The sequence below is a fragment of the Oryx dammah genome, unplaced genomic scaffold (genome assembly GCF_014754425.2).
Source record: "Oryx dammah isolate SB20612 unplaced genomic scaffold, SCBI_Odam_1.1 HiC_scaffold_10, whole genome shotgun sequence".
Taxonomy (NCBI): Eukaryota; Metazoa; Chordata; class Mammalia; order Artiodactyla; family Bovidae; genus Oryx; species Oryx dammah.
In genome coordinates, this window is record NW_024070194.1 from 65,000,029 (window position 1) to 65,024,779 (window position 24,751).

The window sequence follows — 24,751 nt, forward strand, 5'->3', positions numbered from 1 at the left end:
GACATTAAAAAAATACTTATTAAAAATCTTATAACAACCTTATAAGCAAGTTTCCTTTAAAGGTTTTCATTTGTCATCAAATTCCCCCTTTAGAGTTGAGATAAAATTAAACCTCTATGAAATGCGATGCAAATTATTTTAAAGCAGTCATCCTTTCCAACCCCAACTTTGTAAGATGGAATATTTTCTCCTTCAATTATTTTTTAAGAAAAGGCTACAGAGATTACCGACTGCATCCCTTATACAAATGCCAAATTATATACAATCTTGATCAGTTTCTATTTTTAATAATTAGTTTCATTCATTTTTCCAAAAAATGCTACAAAAACAAATCTGACATTCATCTCAGCTTGCATTCTCTAATGACAATTTTTCATAAGATTACATTTATGCAACCATCAAACTTACCAATTCAGGTGCTTTGCAAACAGACTTGGGTTCTCTGTAATTTACAACTGATGTAAGGGCCTAAATGGAAGACAGAACAGGAATTAGCCACCAGTAATAGGGTAAAAGACCTTTTAGAACTAACACCCCAAAAAGATGTCCTTTTTCATTATAGGGGACTGGAATACAAAAGTAGGAAGTCAAGAAACACCTGGAGTAACAGGCAAATTTGGCCTTGGAGTACAGAATGAAGCAGGGCAAAAGCTAATGCAGTTTTGCCAAGAGAATGTACTGGTCATAGCAAACACCCTCTTCCAACAACACAAGAGAAGACTCTACACATGGACATCACCAGATGGTCAACACCAAAATCAGATTCATTATATTCTTTGCAGCCAAAGATGGAGAAGCTCTATAAAGTCAGCAAAAACAAGACCGGGAGCTGACTGTGGCTCAGATCATGAACTCCTTATTGCCAAATTCAGACTAAAATTGAAGAAAGTGGAGAAAACCAATAGACCATTCAGGTATGACCTAAATAAAATCCCTTATGATTATACAGTAGAAGTGAGAAATAGATTTAAAGGACTAGATCTGATAGAGTGCCTGATGAACGATGGACGGAGGTTCGTGACATTGTACAGGAGACAGGGATCAAGACCATCCCCATGGAAAAAAAAATGCCAAAAAGCAAAATGGCTGTCTGAAGAGGCCTTACAAATAGCTGTGAAAAGAAGAGAAGTGAAAAGCAAAGGAGAAAAGGAAAGATATACCCATTTGAATGCAGAGTTTGAAAAAATAGCAAGGAGATAAGAAAGCTGTCCTCAGCAATCAATGCAAAGAAATAGAGGAAAACAATAGAACAGGAAAGCCTAGAGATCAATTCAAGAAAATCAGAGATACCAAGGCAACATTTCATGCAAAGATGGGCTCGATAAAGGACAAAAATGGTATGGACCTAACAGAAGCAGAAGATATTAAGAAGAGGAAGAAAGAATACACAAAAAAACTATACAAAAAAGATCTTCACAACCCAGACCCAGATAATCACGATGGTGTGATCACTCACCTAGAGCCAGACATCCTGGAATGTGAAGTCAAGTGGGCCTTAGGAAGCATCACTACGAACAAAGTTAGTGGAGGTGATGGCATTCCAGTTGAGCTATTTCAAATCCTAAAAGATGATGCTGTGAAAGTGCTGTGCTCAATATGCCAGCAAATTTGGAAAACTCAGCAGTGGCCATAGGACTGGAAAAGGTTAGTTTTCATTCCAATCCCAAAGAAAGGTAATGCCAAAGAATGCTCAAACTACCACACAATTGCACTCATCTCACATGCTACTAAAGTAATGGTCAAAATTCTCCAAGTCAGGCTTCAGCAATACGTGAACCGTGAACTTCCATATGGTCAAGCTGGTTTTAGAAAAGGCAGAGGAACCAGAGATCAAATTGCCAACATCCGCTGAAACAACAAAAAAGCAAGAGACTTCCAGAAAAACATCTGTTTCTGCTTTCTTGACTATGCCAAAGCCTTTGACTGTGTGGATCACAATAAACTGTGGAAAATTCTGAAAGAGATGGGAATACCAGACCACCTGACCTGTCTCTTGAGAAACCTATATGCAGGTCAGGAAGCAACAGTTAGAACTGGACATGGAACAACAGACTGGTTCCAAATAGGAAAAGGAGTACCTCAAGGCTGTATATTGTCACCATGCTTATTTAACTTCTATATGGAGTACATCATGAGAAGCGCTGGGTTGGACGAAGCACAAGCTGGAGTCAAGATTGCAGGGAGAAATAGCAATAACCTCAGATATGCAGATGACACCACCCTTATGGCAGAAAGTGAAGAGGAGCTAAAAAGCCTCTTGATGAAAGTGAAAGAGGAGAGTGAAAAAGTTGGCTTAAAGCTCAACATTAAGAAAACGAAGATCGTGGCATCTGGTCCCATCACTTCATGACAAATAGATGGGGAAACGGTGGAAACAGTGGCTGACTTTACTTTTTGGGGCTCCCAAATCACTGCAGATGGTGACTGCAGCCATGAAATTAAAAGACGCTTACTCTTTGGAAAGGAAGGTTATGACCAACCTAGATAGCATATTAAAAAGCAGACATGACTTTGTCAACAAAGGTCCGTCTAGTCAAGGCTATGCTTTTTCCAATAGTCATGTATGGATGTGAGAGTTGGAGTATAAAGAAAGCTGAGTGCCGAAGAATTGATGCTTTTGAGCTGTGGTGTTGGAGAAGACTCTTGAGAGTCCCTTGGACTGCAAGGAGATCCAACCAATCCATCCTAAAGGAGATCAGTCCTGGGTGTTCATTGGAAGGACTGATGTTGAAGCAGAAACTCCAGTACTTTGGCCACCTGATCCAAAGAGCTAATTCATTGGAAAGGACCCTGATGTTGTGAAAGATTGAGGACAGGAGGAGAAGGTGACAACAGAGGATGAGATGGTTGGTTGGCACCACTGACTCAATGGACATGAATTTGAGTGAACTCCGGGAGCTGGTGATGGAAAGGGAGGCCTGGCGTGCCGTGGTTCATGGGGTCGCAAAAAGTCGGACACAACTGAGCGACTGAACTGAAATGAATAGGGTTAAAATACAGCTGGCTTAATATATGCTATAATCGGTACATCCAAAAATTACTACCCGACACAAAACATGGCATTTTGGTGGTAGTTTGTTAATATTCTTTTCATATATAATACAGAGTAAACTCCTATCCTTATATCCCTCGTGACAATTATATATTGATTATATATATCCTGTTCCTACTGAAAGATGCTCTTTATAACTTATTTCTAATATCTGAACACAGACAAAATCAAACTATATTTAAAAAAAATCTTACAACAAACATGTAAGCAAATTTAAATTCAAGTTTGTAAAATATTGGAGAAGACAATGGCACCCCACTCCAGTGCTCTTGCCTGGCAAATCCCATGGACGGAGGAGCCTGGTGGGCTGCAGTCCATGGGGTCGCTAAGAGTCGGACACAACTGAGTGACTTCACTTTCACTTTTCACTTTCATGCATTGGAGAAGGAAATGGCAACCCACTCCAGTGTTCTTGCCTGGAGAATCCCAGGGACGGGGGAGCCTGGTGGGCTGCCGTCGATGGGGTCGCACAGAGTCGGACACAACTGAAGTGACTTAGCAGTAGCAGTAGCAGTTGTAAAATATATTTATTTTTCTTTCAGGTAGTATTCAATATATCCTAAGTATTATATTCAAAGGAAAAAAGAGCACTAAATAATACTAAAATTTTACATGTAATTTTCAGAATGTACTAGTATATTAACAAGTCTCCTTTTACAGCAAAATCATGGGAAAATCAATTCCCATATAATCTAAGCATTCAATTTAATAATTCGGTTATTTACTTAAAAATTATAAGTTACATACTTCTGACTTTCACTATGAAGTTGTTTAAGGTGAAGAAAGCTGAGTGCCGAAGAATTGATGCTTTTGAACTGTAGTGTTGGAGAAGAGTCTTGAGAGTCCCTTGGACTGCAAGGAGATCCAACCAGTCCATTCTAAAGGAGATCAGCCCTGGGTGTTCTTTGGAAGGAATGATGCTAAAGCTGAAACTCCAGTACTTTGGCCACCTCATGCGAAGAGTTGACTCATTGGAAAAGACTCTGATGGTGGGAGGGATTGGGGGCAGGAGGAGAAGGGGACGACAAAGGATGAGATGGCTGGATGGCATCACCGACTCGATGGACGAGAGTCTGAGTGAACTCCGGGAGATGGTGATGGACAGGGAGGCCTGGCGTGCTGTGATTCATGGGGTCGCAAAGAGTCGGACACGACTGAGCGACTGAACTGTACTGAACTGAAGGTTAATCTTCATGTACAGATTAGAAATCTCATAATTAGTAGTCCTATTTCTGAAACTACTTAAAGAATAATTATTAAATTAGGAGAATTATATATAGATAAAGATACATGTATTGAAAAGTTACCTTATCCAACGCACTCATAAAGTGCTGATCACCATTCAAAACAGTGTTGATAAGTTGAACAAATTTACCATGTACTTCTAAAACTGACTCCACAAATAGTGTTGGCATCTAAAATTAAGAAATACAAAACCATATTTTAAGAAGTTCAGGGATGAAACAATTAAGCTTAGAAAAGACTGCTTAAGAGTAAAGTTTTCCCCCAGCAAACAATGTTATAAACAATACACATCCTCAAAAAATGTTTTCAGCCAAGACAGTCAAAACCTAAAACTTCAATGTTGAAATTAGCAGTCACTCAACACCAGAAATGGAGGACTGTGGTTCTTCTTCCAGAAGAACCCATGGAAAACACACTTCTCTCTGGTGCTAGAATTCTGTATCATAAGGATAACAAGATACAATCTCAGAACTACCACCCCTATCAATTTCATAGGGGATTATGTAAACAAAAATGGTCTTCAAAGTCACTAAAGGCTGAGAGAGGGGAAGAGGTTAAAAAGATATTATCTGTGAAAACTGAGACTCTTCCAGAGTTAGGCAGTGAGTTTTCACCATTAATGAATATAAATGTGAAATTAGACCTAAGACCTCTAAGTCAGCTAAAATTTTCTGAGTTTCCTATGAACACATTCTCTTGTACTTGCATCTCCCAGGCTGTGACACTAAACCCTATGTCTCTATGACCAATGTCATTCCACACTCTGACTCTGTAAAACTAACATAAACTATGAAAACTAATAAATAATATAGGCTATTAGATCTAAATAATATAAACCAACAGTTTAACAAAAATAGAAAAGTTTATGCATTACTGTGACAGGACATGACATCTAAGAATTATCTGCCAAAGACAGATCTATGGCTAAGGAAAACAGCACTTCATAAATGTTCCTGTCAATAAGGTCTATAGGGCTTCCCTGATAGCTCAGTTGGTAAAGAATCCCTCTGCAATGCAGGAGACCCAGGTTCGATTCCTGGGTCGGGAAGATCTGCTGGAGAAGGGGTAGGCTACCCACTCCAGTATTCTTGGACTCCCCTTGTGGCTCAGTTGGTAAAAAGTCCACCTGCAATGCTGGAGACCTGGGTTTGAGCCCTGGGTTGGGAAGATCTCCTAGAGAAGGGAAAGGCTACCCCCTTCAGTATTCTGGCCTGGAGAATTCCATGGACTGTATGGTCCATGGGGTCGCAAAAAGTCAGACACAACTGAATGACATCTCTTTTCTTTAAATAAGGTCTATACACAGATCACTCCTCACAGGGGAGCAAACAGTTCTACTTAGGGAAGACAAGTGACATACGATGTCATGTCTACCTCAGCTGTCATCCATTACTAGTAAAACCAAGGAAGGTGGTCCAACAAAATTTGACAACAGGAGCATACTTTGATAGGAAAGACACTTTGTTGTAAACTGTCATTTAAATGGCAGGGAACTCTTAAGAAAGACAGGAATTGGGGACATGAGGGTCACTGTTGACTATTTGGGGTAATAAGCATATATTTAAGGAAGATAGTTTTAATCCAAATTTGCTTCCTAATCCAAATTTGCTTCCTGGGCTATCATACCCAGGACATGTAAAAGGAAACCAAATTTTAAGTTGTCTATATGATCAGTGATTAATACCAATACTACTACAATTAACTAAACATGATGCTAGTTATATAGAAACACAACTGTTTTGAAATAGCAAACATACTTTTCTGGGAGAAATTAACTAAGAATTGGTAAATGAACACCGTAGTGTAAGAAGTCTTACTCAACTGATTTCCTTATCACTGATAATTCTAAAATATGTCCAAGAAATTCTAGGTTTGAACATTTTAATAAAGATGTCTCATTTATTGGCATGGTAGGACTTTTCTTTCATGCTTTTAAACAGTAAAGTCAAAAGAAAAACTCCATGATAGTCTGATTAAGAGAAAAATCTTCCCGTTCCTTATGTCACTCACATTTTCCTGAGTAAGATTACTGGTTGCTCTAAGGCCCTCATCATGGATATGATTTTGCAGCTCCTGAATCATATGAGGTAAACCAGTGGACACAGCACGGAGTAAGACATACATATTTGCCATGTCTGAGGGGAGAAAGAAATTTATTATGAAATTTACAAACAGTTTAAAAAATATTTTTAATACAATAGGTAATACATGGTTCAAAATGCAGAATTACAGAAGCATATGCAGACAAGCCCCACCGACACCTTTCTCCTAATCCGCCTGGTACTCCTCCCCTGGGAAAGCAATGCTGTGGCTGTTTACTATCTTCTCAGAGCTGTTTCCTACCCATTCAAGCACTATTCTTCCCTGTGCCCACCTTTTTCAATAAACAGTGTAGCGTATTTCATATACTATCTGCAACTGCAGAACACAATATTTTAACTTGAAGATCTTTTTATATGAGTACAGAAAGCCTTTCCTCATATTTTACAACTGCTTAACACTCCATTTGACAGCTATATGACAATTATTTAACAACTCATGGGAATTTGGCTGTTTCCTATCTTTTGATATTTACATTGTCACGATTAATAATACTGCATATGGGCAAGAGTATCCCTAGTATAAATTCCCAGAAGTGGGACTGCTGTGCAAAAGCTGTCTTACAGAAGGACCTTGTAGACACAGCCCCCAAGCAGCCAGGAGCTCCGTTAACAAATGCTTTGCTCTTCACACGGAGAGGTGCAAAATGACATCTCAGTGTAGTGGTTTTTATTTTAAACTTTTTATTGAAGTATAACACACATATGGAAGAGTATACAATCCCTAAGTGTATAGCTCAATGAATTACCACGAGTGACCCCCCTCCCCGGCCAGGTTCTCACCACCCACAGTGAGAAATGGACACAACCTCCTCCCGGAAGCCCCCTTGCCTTCACTCCTCCTCCTGTTCTTCCACAACAGTAATCACAGTCGTGACAACACTATTCAACTACACCACAGATTCGATCTGCCTGTTTGAAACTATCTAGAAGAACAAGATCATCCAATTCTTTCATGTTTGGTTTCTTTGGTTCAATATAAAAGGTTCATCTGAGTTGTACGCAGCTCTCAGGTGTTCCTTTCCAGTCTTCTTTAACATTCCATCGTATCTCTGTGTGGCACTTTATTCATTCTACAGTTTCAGGACATCTGCACTGCTTCCAGATTGGGGCTATTACAAACAACGCTGTTGTGAGCATGCTTGCACATATTCTTCTGTGCATGTATGGATGCATTTTGGGTGGGGGTGTTAACACCTAGGAGAACAATGGCTGGATCTTAAGAGATATGCTTATTCAGTGTTAGTGGCTACTCACTGTCAAGAGTTTCAAGGTGGCTATATCGGTTTATACTCTACGTCCAATGTATAACAAGTTCCTATTACTCTATACACTTCCAAACACTTATTATTTTCAGTCTTTTTCATTTTATATCAAAGTGTGATTAATTACTGATACCTTAGTGTGATTTTAATTTGTATTTCTGTTTTAGTGAGATTGAGAGACTTTTTTATATGTTTATTGGCCATCTGGATATATATATACATATATTCTGCAGTGCCTGTTCAAATGTCCTAATTATTTTATATTTTGGACATAAACCTTTTTCAACAATTGCAAATATATAACCCTATGACTGTCTTTTTTTCAAGTATAACTGACATATATTAGTTTTAAGGATTATAACTAAATGATTTTCAATATTGTTACATACTGCAAAATGATCATTACAATCAGTCGAGTTAACATCTTTCACCATACATATTTATAACTTTTTTTCCTATGATGAGAACTTTTAAAATCTATTCTCTTAGCAACTTTCAAATATGTAACACAGTATTATTAACTAGTCACCATGCTACATATTATTACATCCCCATGACTTATTTTTTTTTTTTTTAGTAACTGGAAGTTACTAAACCTCTTTACTTCCTTCACCCATCCACCTTGACTTCAGCAACCACCATATCTGTTCCCTGTATTAATGAGCTCACTTGTTTTGCTTTTTAGATTCCATATGTAAGTGAGATCTCGCAGTATTTGTCTTTGTGTCTGACATTTCACTTAGCACAATGCCCTGGAGATCCTTCCATGTTGTTACAAAATAGCAATACTTCATTTTGTTTACATAGCCGAATGATATTTCTCTATGTATTTGTGTGTTTATTTTCATCCACTCACCTATTGACAAGACACTTGTCCTTATTTTGGCTCTTGTAAATAATACTGCAGTGAACACTGGGATGCCCATATCTTTTTTAGCTTTTTTTTTCTTTTTCTTTTTGGATAAATAACCAGAGGTAGAATTGCTAGATCACATGAAAGTTATACTTTTTAATTTCTGAGAAACCTCCATTCTGTTCTTCATAGTGGCTCCACCAATTTTCATTCACACCAACAGTACACGAGAGCTCCCTTTTCCTTATATCCTTGCCAACATCTATTATTTCTAGTCTTCTGGATAATGTCCATGCTAACAGGTGCCAGGTGATACCTCACTGTGGTTTGGATTTGTATTTCCCTGATGATTAATGATGGTGAGCACCTTTTCATGTACCTGTTGGCCACTTGGAGGTCTTCTTTAGAAAAATGCCTATTCAGGTCTTCTGCTCATTTTTCAATCTTTTTTTTTTTTGCTATTGAATTGTATGAGTCCTTTATCAGATATGTGATTTTTTCTCATTCAGTAGGTCGCTTTTTCATTTTGTTAATGGTTCCCTTTGCTGGGCAGAAGCTTTTTAGTTTGATGCAGAACCACGTGTTTACTTTCACTTCCCTTGTGGCTCAGCTGGTCAAGAATCTGCCTGTAATGCGCGAGATCTGGGTTCGATCCCTAGGTTGAGAAGATCCCCTGGAGAAGGAAAACGCTATCCACTCCAGTATTCTGGCGTGGAGAATCCACGTATAGTCCATGGGGTCGCAAAGGGTAGAACACAACTGAGCAGCTTTCACTTACACTTTAGTGTCAGTTTCAAAATATCGTCACTAAGACAAGTATCAAGAAGCTTATCATCTTTGCTTTCTTCTAGGAGTTTTATGGCTTCAGGTCTTAAGTTAAAGTGTTTAATTCATTTTGAGTTAATTTTTGTGTATGGTATTAAGTCGGTCATGCAATTTCTTCAAAAACATTTATTAAAGAGACTGTCCTTTCCACGCTGTGTATTCTTGGCTCCTTTGTCCTATGACTGTTATTGTGATGCTCTTTTGATGATCCAATGGTCTTATGGTTTTGTATTGATTTTAAGCTTTTAATGATAAAGTAATAAACCTGATCATCTTTCCCTGTGGTTAGTGCTTTCTGTGTCTCATTTAAATTATCTTTCTCTACCCTCAAGTCCTGAAGTTATTCTATGTTATCTTCTGGAAGCGTTCCTGCTTTACACTGAGATCAAAAGCCCAGGGTACTCTGTATATAGTGTGTGAAGTAGTGATCAAATTTCACTTTTTCCCCAACTGGTTATCCAATGGACCTGGCACTGTGTGTTCAAAATACTCTCTCTCACCCACTGCTCTGCAGGCCGCCGTGGTCTTAAATGAAATATCTTCGTATGCATGAGTTATTTCCTGGCTTTTTTATTTTATTCCACTGGTCACTTTGACTACCCTTGTGCCACTTCCTTTTCTTAATTACTGTAATTTTTAGAAGTCATGCTATCCTGCAAAGGTTTCTCACTGTGCTCTTCAAAACTGTCTTGACCGTTCAGGCTAACAGTGTAACTTTCAGAGTTTAAAAAAATAATCTTGGGTTTTGCAAAGCTTGTCCTGGATCTATCAATACTGCTTTCAACAATGTTCAGTTTCTTGTGTGAGTCTGGCACATATCTTGTAACATTTATTCCCTATTAGTAAAAAAATTCTCATTGCTTTTTTCTAAAAAAATTCCATTTTTTCACTGCTTATTGTTAACATCGCGTATCTTCACTGTGTATTTCTATTTTGACTGAGGCTGAGCATCTTCAGATATTTAAAATCTACTTTTATTTCCCTTTCATGTTCTTTGTTTTTCCTCCTTCTAGAAACTCTTAATGTATTAAAGAAATTAGTCCCTATGATTTTTTAAAATGTGCAAACACACTTTCCCAGTTTTTCTTTTGACTTTAGAAAATAGTTTGAAAATATACTTTTCCAAACAGTCCTTTAAAATAGATAATAATCTGTAAAAAGGCATATTGAAAAACGTATCGACATATTGCTTAAATATGTTTGAAGCCTAAGGAGGCTGGAAGATGATATAAAAAGTGAGTTTATAATTTCACTCCTATTCCTATTGATGTTTGGTATCACTTACCATTTTTTTTTTCTTGTCGGATGATATTATGACATTCTGCGTGTAAGAACTGTAAGTGGTCTGCTACCATTCGTTGTTGACATTCGTGGATCACTTTCGTATATGAACTTGGATGTAAGTATTTTCGACACCGAATTTCTTCATCTTTTAATCTACCTAGAACCTTTAGAAATATATTCTTACAGTCATGAACTACTATGAGAAAACACCTGAAATATCAGTAAGTAACATGGCAAATTAACAAACAGAATTATTTATATAATTCTATTCACAATTCAAAGTTCCACTCCATAAATCATTTCAAAATCTTATTTAAGCTACACTTCAGCACTGCCTTATGAAAAAGAACGAAATTTAACTGGTCTGCATTTTTCCCCTTATTTATTGACTCCAATTGTCCTATATATACAATTCAATGATTTCTGGTATATTATTAGTGTTTTTAAATTGTGATCAAATATGTGTAACATAAAATTTGTCATTTTAACCATCTTTAAGTATACAATCTAGTAGCATTAATTGTATTTACAATGTTGCACAACTGTCTATTCCCAAAACTTTTTCATTACACCCAACAGAAGCTCAGAAACCATCAAGCTATAACTCCCTGTTCTCCTCTCCCCAAAACCTTTAATCTACTTTCTGCCTCTCTGACTTTGTCTAATTAGACATTTTGTATAAGTTAAACCATAAGATATTTGTTCTTTTGTGTCTGGCTTCTTTAATTCAGCATAATGTCTTCAAAGTTAATCCATGCTGCAGCATGTGTCAGAACTTTATTGTTTTCTAAGTCTGAATAATAGTTCATTGAATGTACATACATTTTGCCTGTCTTTTCAACTCTTGAAAGACATTTGGGTTGTTTTCAAGTGTTTGCCAACAGCCTGTTTTTGAGAATCAGATATAATGATGGGAATTTATATATCACTGATACTCTGTGTATACCTTTCGAGACTGGATCTAGAACCTTTAGTAAGAGTCTAAGATGTAAAAAGGGCTAAAAGCTAAGACCCACTGACTTTGTGTAACCTGCACTTAATGGAAGAAAATGTCCTAGATAACTTACTCAAGGTCCCAGAGCTAATCACTGACAAAGCAAAAGAGAATTAAGCAACTCCTAGACCTGAGTTTGTGGAACAGACACCAGTGTATTGTCAGTAAGTACTGATATTTCCTGATCAATGTCCTATGGAGGCTTCACTACAGCTTTTCCACTTCAGACATTTATTAAAGGTGAACAAACTAACAAAAATCACCTGATAATAAAATGCCTGAGATTCAACACTGTGGAAGAAGAAAACTAGTTAAAATGTCTAACATATCTGATGACTGAATTTATAATCTGATTATTCTTTGACTAAGAAAATATACACAGCCATTTTAAATATGGTTATCAATGTGCTGGTTTAATGATTAAAATTTCTCATGCAAGTTTTTCTCAGTCTCCACAAACTTAACAGACCAAAAGACTAAGTATCTACAATTATTATAATTTTACTATTTTTTCCTTCTATTTTACAGAAAGAAAGAAAAAAACTCCCAATACCTAGCTTTTGTACTTAGCCTATAATCTTAACTACTAAACATAAAATATAGCTTATTATTTTGTCAAGAATATGATATATATTAATTTTAGATTAATCAGAATTATCAGAAAGCACTGACCACAATGAAAACTGGAACAGCACTTTTTCTCATGGAAAATGTCAAGCAAGAACAATGACTGATCAAGAAAAATGGAACCTTTTCCACCAAAAAAAAAATAATAACTAAGCTAACATATTAAATAAGCTACACCTGATATACTATAGATGACAATAGTTAACATAATGCTTTCCTACCTTTTCCATATACTGTGAGCAGTTTGATTCTTGTAATAAATTTGAAGCTTCTTGTTTGTAATACTCTCCTGTTTCAGTCAGAAAGGGAGACTCAAAGATTTCCTGATAAAACTAAATAAATCAATTAAATCATATTTTAAAAATCAGAACAAGCAACCTAAGAAATTAAAGGTCTAATAATTTATGTTTTAAAGGAAGCTTTGTTACCTTTAAAGGGAATTTTTTCTTATACTGTTCAACATGAACAAAGGAGTTAATAACCCCGTGGATTACTTTCTGGTTTGGGTCTTCTCCACCACGATCACTAGAACAAGGTAAAACAAAAAACATTCTTGAGAATACAAGTATCCATGGAAATATACCAAAGTATGCCAAAATACGGCTGCTTATTCTATTGGTCTAATCACTTTATTTATGAAGTATTTTAAAGGTCAATGCACCCATGATACTTAAAATGCAATTTTTAATATTGCAGCTGAATTAATATCTATGACAGTTAATATACCCATTAGATGTCATTTCAATAAACAACTGCTACTGCTAAGTTGCTTCAGTCATGTCCGACTCTGTGCGACCCCATGGACAGCAGCCCACCAGGCTCCCCTGTCCCTGGGATTCTCCTGGCAAGAACACTGGAGTGGGTTGCCATTTCCTTCTCCAATGCATGAAAGTGAAAAGTGAAAGTGAAGTCACTCAGTTGTGTCCGACTCTTTGCAACCCCATGGACTGCCGCCCACCAGGCTCCTCCGTCTATGGGATTTTCCAGGCAAGAGTACTGGAGTGGGGTGCCACTGCCTTCTCCGCAATAAACAACAGAAAAGCTTAATTGTAAAATTAAAAGATACTATGTTGATACTAAGATAATTTTTCAATTTTAATAGAGTAGCTATAAACCCATCAATTCAAGACTTGCAATACCAGTGGTTAAGAATATTTGAATTTCACTCACCACAAACTCTGTTACTAGAGGATTTGGTCTGAGAATCCAGTTTTTAAACCATCCCAAGTATGTCTACAGTATTCTGACGGGACTCATTTCTCAAAAGTACACTCTATACAGTATTTTGCTCATTGAAACGACTAATAGCTATTGTTCTCTAAGATATATGCTAGAGCCACTGAGTTGCTTTCATCTAAGCACAAAGGTAATTCTCTACTTAGAATTTACTGAGATATGCTTTAATATTTCTATATTCTTTACAGCTACAAAGGGATCTAAAATCATCTCAATTATTGAGATGTAACTCAATATTTCTTGGTTATTGAGATGTGACACAATTATGTGACTTTTGATAAGCTCCTAGTCAGTCAAGGGCACTACTGGGATGTAAGTCTTAGTGACAATAAGAAATGTAGGTGAATTTTTTATTTTTCTAATTATAGACATAGAAAAAAAAAAAAAAAGGTTTGCCTAAAGCCACAGTAAAACAGCCTGGCTCTATGCTAGAAGGTTCTAAATCCAGTAATAATGCCTAAATCAAACCATTATCCAGTCAAAGGTTTACCTTTCTACTGGTAATCTTCCACCTCACTTTTAAATATTTTCTTTCTTTGAATGAATAATTATTTTACCAAAAAAGCAACAGAAAAGTATACCATCATCATTTCCAGTACAATCATCTGGGTTTTACACTGGGATAGAAAGCATTCCTAACATTTAGGAGAATCACCGTGGCAATAACCTTTGTAAGTCAGTGTCCTTCCCTGCCTTCACCTCCCTCTAAGCCTCTTTCCTTCTTCCTTTAATTATCTGGATGTTCTGGGAAAAGTTTTTTTGTGATTGAATTAATATGGCTACAGTCCTTCTGACAGTCACAAAATCTTGGTTACAAAGTCTACGTTTTGTTATCACTAATAAGGACAATAAATACATACAAAGTGACACTAGGTAAGCTCATGTCTTCTGCTCGCCTTCCCTCTTGAGCCCAAATTAAGTCTGGTGAAAAAATGATATGACAATTTATCAATTTGGAGCGCACAGCTCTTTGCCTTTTAACTCTGTCTGGGACAAAGTGAGAAATATATAAATCAGGTTACCTAAAGTTATTTTCATGACCAAATTCTACTGTCCCTGCTCAGCACCCAGAAAACACCCACTCCTACTCCTGCCCTTTTTGTTTCTGACCCCAAAAGGCCCAGAGAAGCAGCAATCTGGTAAGGTACTGCCTAGAAAGCATATCAATATTCCTAGCGCTTAATGACTAAGTTGTCTTCTACTGCAAGAATAACATCTGAACTCAGAAACCCTTAGGCATAATTATTCAATCTTTAAGATCACCACATACTTTTATAACTGCACAAAATGTACAACAAAATCATTATAATTTATTTCTATTAAGTTGACAGATAATGAAAATAAACTGAAATGATGCTAATAAGGTAGTACTATATAAAAGCAATGACTAAGCTGGTTATGTGAATAAGCTCCGGATTTATCTAAGAACAGTGAACCCAAGAGATGAGCCCTGAGAAAACAATATAAAGAATTTTTATATGTGATTCATTATTTGATCTTGACAGAACTAAGTGGAAAATGCCTACAACAACCATAATGAAATCACTCAGCTGGGAGCTTATAGGAATTGTTTATTGTAGTTCTTAAGACCAGGATTTTGGAGTCAGACTGCCTAGGTTCAAGTTCTGGTTGAATTAATATGTCACCATGTGCAGGTGCTTAACCTTTCCTACTCCGAGATTTCTCCTTCTGTAAAGTGGGGATAAGAAATGCACCCACTCTCAAGAGGATATGGTAAAGATTAAGCATAGTCCAAGAAAGTATACAGCACAGTGCTTAGTAAATGAGTGAAGCATCACTAAGCTAGCATTTTAAGTACAGACTGAGCAAAATGGAAGCAAGAGAAGAAAGCTAAGAGACCAAAAAAAAAAAAAAATGCACTGAGTGTGATTTTAAAACCAAGGCATTTAAGAGGGCAGGCTAGGTTTGTGATGGTCACTGAAAGTTAGGCTGAGGGACTTCCCTGGTGTAACAGTGGTTAAGAGTCTGCCTGCCAATGCAGGGGACATGGGTATAATTCCTGGTTTGGGAAGATCCCATATGCCCAAGGAGGCAACTAAGCCTGTGCGTCAGTCACAACTACTGAGCCTATGCTCTAGAGCCTGTGCTCCGCAACAAGAGAAGCCACCGCAATGAGAAGCCCAAGCACCCCAACTGGAGAGTAGCCCCTGCTTGCCACAACTGGAGAAAGCCCTCATGCAGCAACGAAGACCCAGTGCAGCAAAAAAAAAAAAAAGGCTGAAACTCTTCATAAATTCTGATTCTGCTATGTGACAATGGGCAAATTAATCTCTTGGTGAAACCCTTCGTTTGCCCCCTGTGATTATGATGAGAAGATTAAATTAAATGCAGTCTCCTGCCTCAATCCAAACCTGAGAAGTGATAGGAAGGATACTTTTTAATATTCCATTGTTGGCAGTAGCTCTTGGACTTGTAGAAACTGAAAATAAGATGGAGTGAAGACTAGATAGCACAGAAAAACAAAAATGCAGAAGAGAAATGACGGCTACAAGAAGGGGGTGGAAGATGTGAAGGAGGATGGGCAAGGAGTGGCATTACTGAAAGCGGGCTGGCGCAAAACCCGTGAGCTCACTGGCAGACTAGCTGCTCAGTGTGTCCCTGCAGGAGCAGTGAGCGTAGTCCCAGGAAGAAGGAAACTGCCTGCACCCAGACTCTGTGGTATCCACTCGAGGGTAACTCCAGTGGTACTAGGAAATCAAGGACTAGCAAGATTTGGTAGCATCAAGACTTGATGAGTGGTAGAGAAATGGGTTCCCATACTCTGCCTTTGCGAGAACAGTTACTTTATAGAGGGCAAAATTCTAAACACATGTACTCTGTGGCTCTAAAAAGCTGCCTATGTGCATAACAGAACTCAGAGTTGTACTAATGGAAAGACTGGAAACAGCCTAATACACATCACTAGGAGAAGAGTTTAATAAAATGAGGTAGAACTGTACTCGATATAGAGTTTAGGAAGAAAGAGGAAGGTAAGATCTCTATGCACAAACACAGAAAAATTATCAAGATAGATAAATCAGTATGTCACAAACAACTTTTAAAAGTTAGAAAAAAATGAAAAAATTATACACTTGCAAAAAGAAAACAAAAAAATATTCTGTATCGTATTTATTTCTGTACATAGATATAAAAATTCATAGGAAAAAGTTTGAAAAGACAGTTAACCAAATGATAAACAGGGGGTCACCTCCATGGAGAGGAAAAGATCTGGAGCATTCAATGGTATTCAAGAATGTATTTACATATCATTTGTGTATTTGGAACTAAGTTTTTCACTAAGTAGCTAGTGCCAGGTCTGAGGAAGAAAATGTACAAGATAAGCCTGAAACATCCTGACATATGAGATAGCAAGAAAGTTATCAAGGATGACAATGGTCATAGCAAAAAGACTCGGGCACCAACTAACCAGAGAGAGGCTATTCAAACTTTAATAAAATTGAGACAATAGAGACAAATAAAATATATTTAAGTCTTTATGTTTCATCATGATATATTGGGTGGAAAAAGCTAATTGGCCACTTTCTGAAGACGACAGCAAACCAATTCATTATCTTGACAAATGGGTAAAGAAAAGGGAAAAAAGCAGTCATTTCGTCTTTCGTATATGATAACCAAATAATAGACAAGGGTAAGTACATTTTTATAAAATTTTTCAAGTTAAAAAATGAAAATCAAACAACAGGATAAAAGTGGCCCTATTTTACAAATCTCAATAAACTAAAAGATATCAGCATTTAGCATCAGTGGCTGCTTAAATTTTAAAAAAGCGTAAAAAATCATACATTATGAAAGAACAAAATATCTTGGTTTGCCAGGGAAAACCGACCTGAGTCTGAGTAGGTCACTTAACTGCCAATTTACAGGAAACACACAGGACAAAGGAACACATATAAATGGGCCTCATGCACTCAACTGGAGAAATCTAGACAGTGGGAAAAGTGTAAGCATCAAATGGCCGGGATTCCTTAAACAAATGTATTACAAGTGGGAAAAAAATGAAGGATGGAGGAGAAATCTGTTGATTACAACGTTTTTTAGGATGAACAGGACTAAACTATAGCATCTAGGAATGCACACATGGGTGAAAAAACCATAAAGACACAGGAAAGTGACTGTGCAAAAGTCAGGACAGCTGTGTCTCTGGGAGAAGGACAGGGCTGGGACACACAGAGCTTCAGGGGAGGCTGGCATCGCTCCAGTTCTTAACCTGGGTGGCAGTTAGAAGCGCATCTGAATTTCAATAATTCATTCAGCTATACATTTGTGTTGTATGGTCTCCTTTGTCTATATTTAATTTTACACTAAGAAGGTTAAATGATACACACACACACACAGCAAAATCCCCCCAAATCCAAGGAAACTGCTATAATAATATTAACATGTGACAGAACATGGTAAAAGAGCACAAGATAGATAACGGTACTATGCAACAGTAAAAAACATGAAGAGAATAATCCTCATATTTATACAACTAACAACAGAGGCCCCAAATTCATAAAGCAAAAATAGCCACTGCAAGGATGAAAATCAATAAATCTAAAATGATGGGAAATTTAAACCTCTCTTAGAAACTGAGATATGAAAGAATTAAGCCCATTACATTAAATTTTATGAGACCCTGATGGCTTAGATGGTAAAGAATCTGCCTGCAACGCAGGAGACCTGGGTTCAATCCCTGGGTCAGGAAGATCCCCTGGAGAAAGGAATGACAACCCACTCCAGAATTCTTGGGTAGAGAATTGCATAGACAGAGGAGTCTGACTGGCTATAGTCCATGGAGTTGCAAAGAGTCAGGGACAACTGAGCAACTAATACGCACATGTTAAAATTTATTTTTATCCACGATTATATTTTTTCTTCAATGAAATCTATATTTTTCCTCGATGAAATCTTAACAGTTTAGAAATAGAATAAAATGCCTATGAACATGTCAGAGAAAATACAAATCAGTCACAGCAGCTTATGTTATAAATTGCTCCTAATTCACAGGTGAACAAAGAATTTTATTTAAAGTTTTTATTTTTGCTCAAAGACTATCTGACTAGAAAGTTAACTACAGAGCTACTGGAAAAAGGAAAGCAATTTTGAATCCATTTAACATTAGAGAGTTTGTGTTTTCAGTAGTATCCTTAAGTACCTAAACAATTCCTTTTACTTGCATTAAAAAACTGATCTGCTTTCTTCTCTCCAATTTCACATTTTTACACTGTAACATTTAGACCCATGAAATTACAGCATTTTATTAAAATTATCAACGTTAGGCTGTTACTACAATGAAAGTCCCAGTTGGCATTCTATTATTTTACCATAAAAGACAAGTTATTGTATGAACAGAATTACTTCTATCTTTCCTTAGTAAAGCAGACACTATGAAAATATGCTGACGCACAATCTATGACTCCATCACTTGTTTCTTTCTTCCTTATATAGAAGGAGCAACTTTACTTTTGGATTATCAATTAAATTTTGTGTGTACACATTTAATGATACCACAAAAAACAAAAATTAAACTAAGAATTGTTTCATTGACTCTCTCAAGCAAACAAAAAAATTCTGCAATCTACAGTCTGCTTTTGAAAAAATCCTCCATTAGCCTGACAGATAACTTTACCTTAAGGCTGAGATGGCCCTCAACTTTCTGAAATCTTCAAAGAAGATTAACACATTATAAATGGTAAATCATACCAGTCTCCTAGGGCAGCAAGGATTAAATGGGATTAGCATGTAAAACTTCAATCACTGCTTGGTACAGTTTCCATATTTTATTATTATTACTAAGCCTTAGTACCCCTCACTAGAAAATGTAAGGTAATACCTACTTAATAAAGCAGACATAAAAAAAATAAATGAGATATTAGTAAAGCATGTCAAATAATACTGTAAAGGAAATTGACTATAACAACAAAACTAAAATGAGTTGGCCTAATGTCTCTGACCATAGTCTCTATGTCTTTTCCAGAATTAGTATCCTACAGTTGTTACTGTTTTTCTTACACAGTCATGCTTTCCTTAATTTTTTATTAAATTCACTTTTAACAAGCTAACAATCACACTTAAAAATTTACTAGGTTGGATCAAAATTGTTATAAAAGATCACTCATAAAAGTGCATTTAGAAAATTTATAACAATATTTCCATTGTACTTGTAAAATAGCTGAATTTCAAGAATAAAGTTGATATTTTTGGCAAAGGAAACCTAAAACCCTTGTTGGGAGTGCCCTTTTAGTCATTCATAGTTCAGCAGAGAAAAGAGGAAGGAAGAAAACAGTTCCCCTTTGGAAACAACAGTATTATTAAAGTGTGAGTGACCATTTTTAAAAAATAAGTTATTAATTTCTATCACATACTTCCTATTTGGTATTAACATTAACTATTAAAACAGTGTCTTATCCTTTTTGGTGAACTTTTTTTCATAACCCCTTATTTCCTATTAGGAGCCCCATAGTAAGAAAAATGCTTTCTTTTTTTTCCTCACATAAAAAAACTCCCTATTTGGGTCTTCCAAAAGCAGTTTCAGAGGGAGTGGCCATTACATGTGGCAATTCACTGGTCTAGGGAATTCCCTTCACAGCAGTTCCAGTCACCTAGGGTCTACTAAGAATCTGCTAGGCCACACCTGAGCCAAGGACGCCCCGCTCTGGACTCCACAGGACAACTTACACTGTGCCACAATCTATTCACACAGCAGCTCAGACAAGCCATCCTCTCTGGGCCACAAGCAGAATCAACCATTCTAGAGCCTTTTTCTCATAAATTTGCCTCATGGGTTAACTGGTTGTAAAGGTAACCCAACTAACTGGAAGAATCTTTTCCTGAGCAGGTTATTGTCATCAGGGTTTCAACTGAGAACATGTTCAAAGAACTCAGCAGCACTGTCTACAGGATCCAAGAGGTTTCGGGACTACAGAAGAAGTCACTTCCTTCAGGGACTTACTTATTTACTAAGCATATGATGTCATAGTAAAATCTTGTGGTTCCACCCCCCCAAAACCAAAAGATTATAAAACCACTTTAAAACCACTAGCTTTATTAAAATGGAAAAAGAGGGTCATTACAGTAAAATGGGGCCTATGTGCAGTGGACAGCCAGGCCAGTGTTCAGTATTTTAAACCATTTCAATCAGCAAATCAGAACCAACTTAAGATCGATGTCAACACTCACTTTTTGATTTCTCGGAGCAACATTCGGATAAGGATGGTCTGAAGTGGTTCAACCATCAATTTCCTCCACATGTCCAATGCTAGCTGCCAGGAAAAATTGAAAATCATCAAGGCTGAATTACTCAGTGTTTGCTTTAAACATTTGTAAAAGTAAATACCCATCAGAAGAAGTATTTATAACTTTATTTCAAAACTCAAATAAAAACTGAATATACATAAGGAAAATAAATGGCTTAATTTAAAATGACACTGGCTCACATGTCAGACATTCTGAATAAGGAACAGAATTAAGGTTTTATCATTAACTGAAAATCTTACAGAAATAAATGATGTTTATAAAACCTTAGTTAAAATAAGTTTGCTGCATCCACAGATTTCTATTTCATCTCTTCTGGGTTCTCTTTTAAGTCCATGTCCTTCACATTTTTTTTTTAAACTATAAGAGTCTCAACATTTTCTAAATACATTTTATGAGCTTCTTCATAAAGCAAAACTGTTAACCTTCTGTCATTCATCCACCATTAATTTAATTATTAAAATAATATTTTTCCCACATCTTTTCTGTTCTTCTCATCTATGTGAAAGTCTTAGTAAATCATAACATTATTTCATTTATTTAACATTTAGGATGTTTTAAATCTTGACAATTTTAAGACAGTCAACTCAGTGTTCTTAAGAAGACAGTGAATCATATTACTTCAGTATATAAAAACATGCTTATGTTTGCCAGTCTTTTAAAGAATTTCCTACCTCTCCTATTTCCATAAGTGGTTCATTCATATCTACACCACCATAACCATATTGAAGGTCCGCTTCTGTCAGTTTATTCTTTTTAATAAACTGTGTGTTGAGATACCTGGAAAACAAATGTAGTATCAAGATGCTATGTGACAATCAGTCGGAAAGAAATAACTTGGAATTTTAGAATAAAAACTTTAGAGTTATAATCAACTACAGAATAGTTCAGTAATACACCCCAACGAAATTAGAAATATAATTTTTTAAAAAGATAAAAATTATCAGCCAAACTCTCTTTGCAAGGCCCTAAAAGACAAAAAATAAGACCTCTAGGGTAGAAAAAAAAAAATCCTATTACCACAGTCCCACTTAAAAAAACTCAAGGGTTTTGCTCCAAAATTTTCTAATACTCTTAGAGCTCAACAGCTGCTATCCAAGGGTCAGACCCTCTACAAGTTAAGTTGCTCATTCTCAGATTCTCCTTAAATAAGCCAAGTTCACTTTGCAAAGAATTAAACAGAAAATGCTTAAAAATATTAAATTCAAGGAAGTTCTCTAATTTATATTTTATCACCATTAAATATCTAACTTTTCATTTTTGAACCAAACACAAAATCACAATCACTAGGTAAGAAAATGGAATAGACTGTTATAGACAGGTAGAAGGAAAAATGGACAGAATTAAGATCACTGTGTCAACCAGAGGGAAACAGCTTTATAAAGAAAGACCAACTGTGATGAACTCCTAGAATCACTGAGATGAACAGAGTTCTAAGATTAAAAGAAATGTGTGCAAAGGGTGCGCAATATTCAAGTACCACTTGCCACCATCCCAGATTTCACAAGGCCCTTCATGCTCACCTCCTAAAACTATTCATTGGACAGGTTCTGCCAAGGTGAAAATGGCTATTGACGATACAAGTATTTAGGCAACAACCACGAAATCTCTGTATTAAAACACACACGTTTGCTGCATCGAAATCAAAGGTCTACTCAGTGTTCACAGACAACTGAAACTGAAAGCAAAAATCTCAACAGTGCAACTCCTCTGCCAATTCTAGGAAACGATGGGCAATAATAAAGCACAAGGCCACAACCGTTTATACACCTTCCCTCCCACCTTCACTCACGTCAAGCTCTGGCCTCCAGGGCTTACACTGTGGAGCTTCAGTCAACATTTTAGTCTCTTCTGTCCACTGCTGACAAAGTCATTTCCCTCCAAGTACCACTGAACCTTCCCTTCCATTCTCACTATAACCCCTGTAATTTCCTGCTGGGTTTCCAACCACCATGCTTCCAGCTGAGGATAAGGGAACAGGAGAGAGAGAGGAAGCCTCAGCTCGAGAGAGAATGCCTGCTTCACCTGAAACCAGACTCTCTGGGGCAGGGAGGCACCTCTGGCCTAGGTCACTCTGGTCTTGGCTCACACACCTCTTGGGCCTGACCAAACCCCCAAGCCAAACCAGCCTTCACTTGCCACCCCCAGTGAAGTTAGTATCCAATACACAACTGTTTCCTTTCCTTCACAGTACCTGCCACTGTGTGAAGTAACCCTGTTCTTTCTTTGTCTGCACATATTCTCTAGAATGTGAGGGCTGCCAGACGGTGTCCAGAACAGTGGCAGGCAGACAGGCAGTCCTTGAAAAATACTTCTTCGAATTAACAAAATGAATAAACGGGTAACTTTCCAGCAAGCATGGATGGCAAAAGCTAACAGTAGAACACAAGTCTGGAAAAGCGGCCTGGAGCCAGATCATAAAAGTCATGAATGCCAGGAAATAAAAACAGTCACTAATATTTATGGAGTGCCTATTATGCGTCAGAGACAGCCCTAAGCATTGCAGCTGGCTGAATAATAGGAGGTAGGTATTTGTGGTACCATTAAGATCCCCATTTTATGTGTAAGAAAACTGCAGCTTAGAGGGTTTAAAGAAATCGGCAGAGGTCCATCCACTACTAAGTTGCAGAGCTGACTCAGAAAATTCACGAGGGTTCCCTCTCTCATTCAGCAAGTACTGACCAAATGCATACTACACACCAGGTACAACAAGGCAATAGGGACAAAAAAAAGAAAAACAGAAATGTAGTTTCTGCCTGGTGAGCTTACCCATCCGGCGGGACATAACAACAGGAAGAAATGTAACATTTCTGAGCAGGGGAACTTAACTGTCATACCCGCACCATTACACATGCCTTTCTGAAAGAGCCTCTGCTCCAAACCCCTCCTTTTCTGGTCAGTGTACCATGGCCATCAACAATCCTACCTAGAACGTTAGCACCACTTACCTCACGCTCCATTTTATATCCTTTCCCTCAGCTGGTCCTCCTGTTCTAAACTATTCATCACCTCCTCCCATTATTTTCTTTTTTCACTTCCAATGCATTTGTGGGCTCTTCGTTTGGATCAAGTGCAGCATTCTCATGCCTGGTCTCTGTTTCCCATTTCTGGCATCTCTCATTCACCTGAAAATTCTATTTTCAGGATACCAACTTCCTATCCGGAAGCCTACAGCAACCCCCTTATTCCTATATTAAATGTAAACTTCTTAGCACTGCTGACTTGGAAGAGAAGCTGCTAGATCTGCAGAAATCTAGACTCACTGATCCCTTCCCCAAGGTCTGTGTGTCTATTTCAGAGCCAGTACCCTGGGTCAGGGGAGCTTCATACGCTGTGTCATTTCCGAGGACCAGTCACTATTCTCTTTCCCTCATGGGATAAATTTTAAACTAACTTTTATTATCTAGATCCTTCTCATTCCAGATATTCTACTCTTGACAGCTTAAGCTTGATAAGAGACGCTTTTAAAATTATTTATATATATAACTGAAAAAAGTAGGGTAGTTGTTCATTTTGATTCAGACATGATTCTTAATTTCTAAGTCACTGTAACACTTTACAATAGAATTTATTAACGACACATTTGTTTTTAAACAAACATATATATACTATAAGATCGTAAAATAGCTTCCAATAAATTCTTTAAATAGTCTTTACTCTTTTGCACAGGTAAGATCTCACTGCTCAGGTGCAATTTGTGCAGTAGTACACATTTTTATAATTCATCCTGGCTCAAAGTGGTTAATAATTATCCTTTGCTTTTCTGGAGTACTAGTTAAGTAACCCAACAGCATTAACTAACAAGAACTAAGAACCTAAAGGTAAATTTGAAGCCTCTAAGAAATCAGGCATTTCAACCTATCTTAAGAGAATTGCATTACAAGGACTGTTCTCATGCTAATACCTGCTAGATTTCGGGAGTTGTTAGGTCTCAAGCTAATTGCTCCAGTCCATGAGGTCGCAAAGAGTTGGACACAACTTAGTACTAAACAAATAACCTTGGGTCCCAGCAGT

The 24,751-nt window shown here is 37.1% G+C and overlaps 1 protein-coding gene across 4 annotated transcripts in view; it reads right to left on the reverse strand.

The window, feature by feature from the left end:
- CUL2 (cullin 2) overlaps positions 1 to 24,751 on the reverse strand; it is a 74,607-nt gene that overhangs the window by 21,152 nt on the left and 28,704 nt on the right. For all 4 annotated transcript variants that reach the window (XM_040248398.1, XM_040248400.1, XM_040248399.1 and 1 more), the window contains 8 exons: positions 21,412 to 21,517; positions 20,663 to 20,745; positions 12,673 to 12,769; positions 12,466 to 12,576; positions 10,625 to 10,787; positions 6,308 to 6,432; positions 4,360 to 4,467; positions 409 to 468 (listed from right to left, as the gene is read on the reverse strand). In XM_040248398.1, the coding sequence (XP_040104332.1) occupies positions 409 to 468; positions 4,360 to 4,467; positions 6,308 to 6,432; positions 10,625 to 10,787; positions 12,466 to 12,576; positions 12,673 to 12,769; positions 20,663 to 20,745; positions 21,412 to 21,517 (853 nt within the window). The remainder of the gene's footprint in view (positions 1 to 408; positions 469 to 4,359; positions 4,468 to 6,307; positions 6,433 to 10,624; positions 10,788 to 12,465; positions 12,577 to 12,672; positions 12,770 to 20,662; positions 20,746 to 21,411; positions 21,518 to 24,751) is intronic.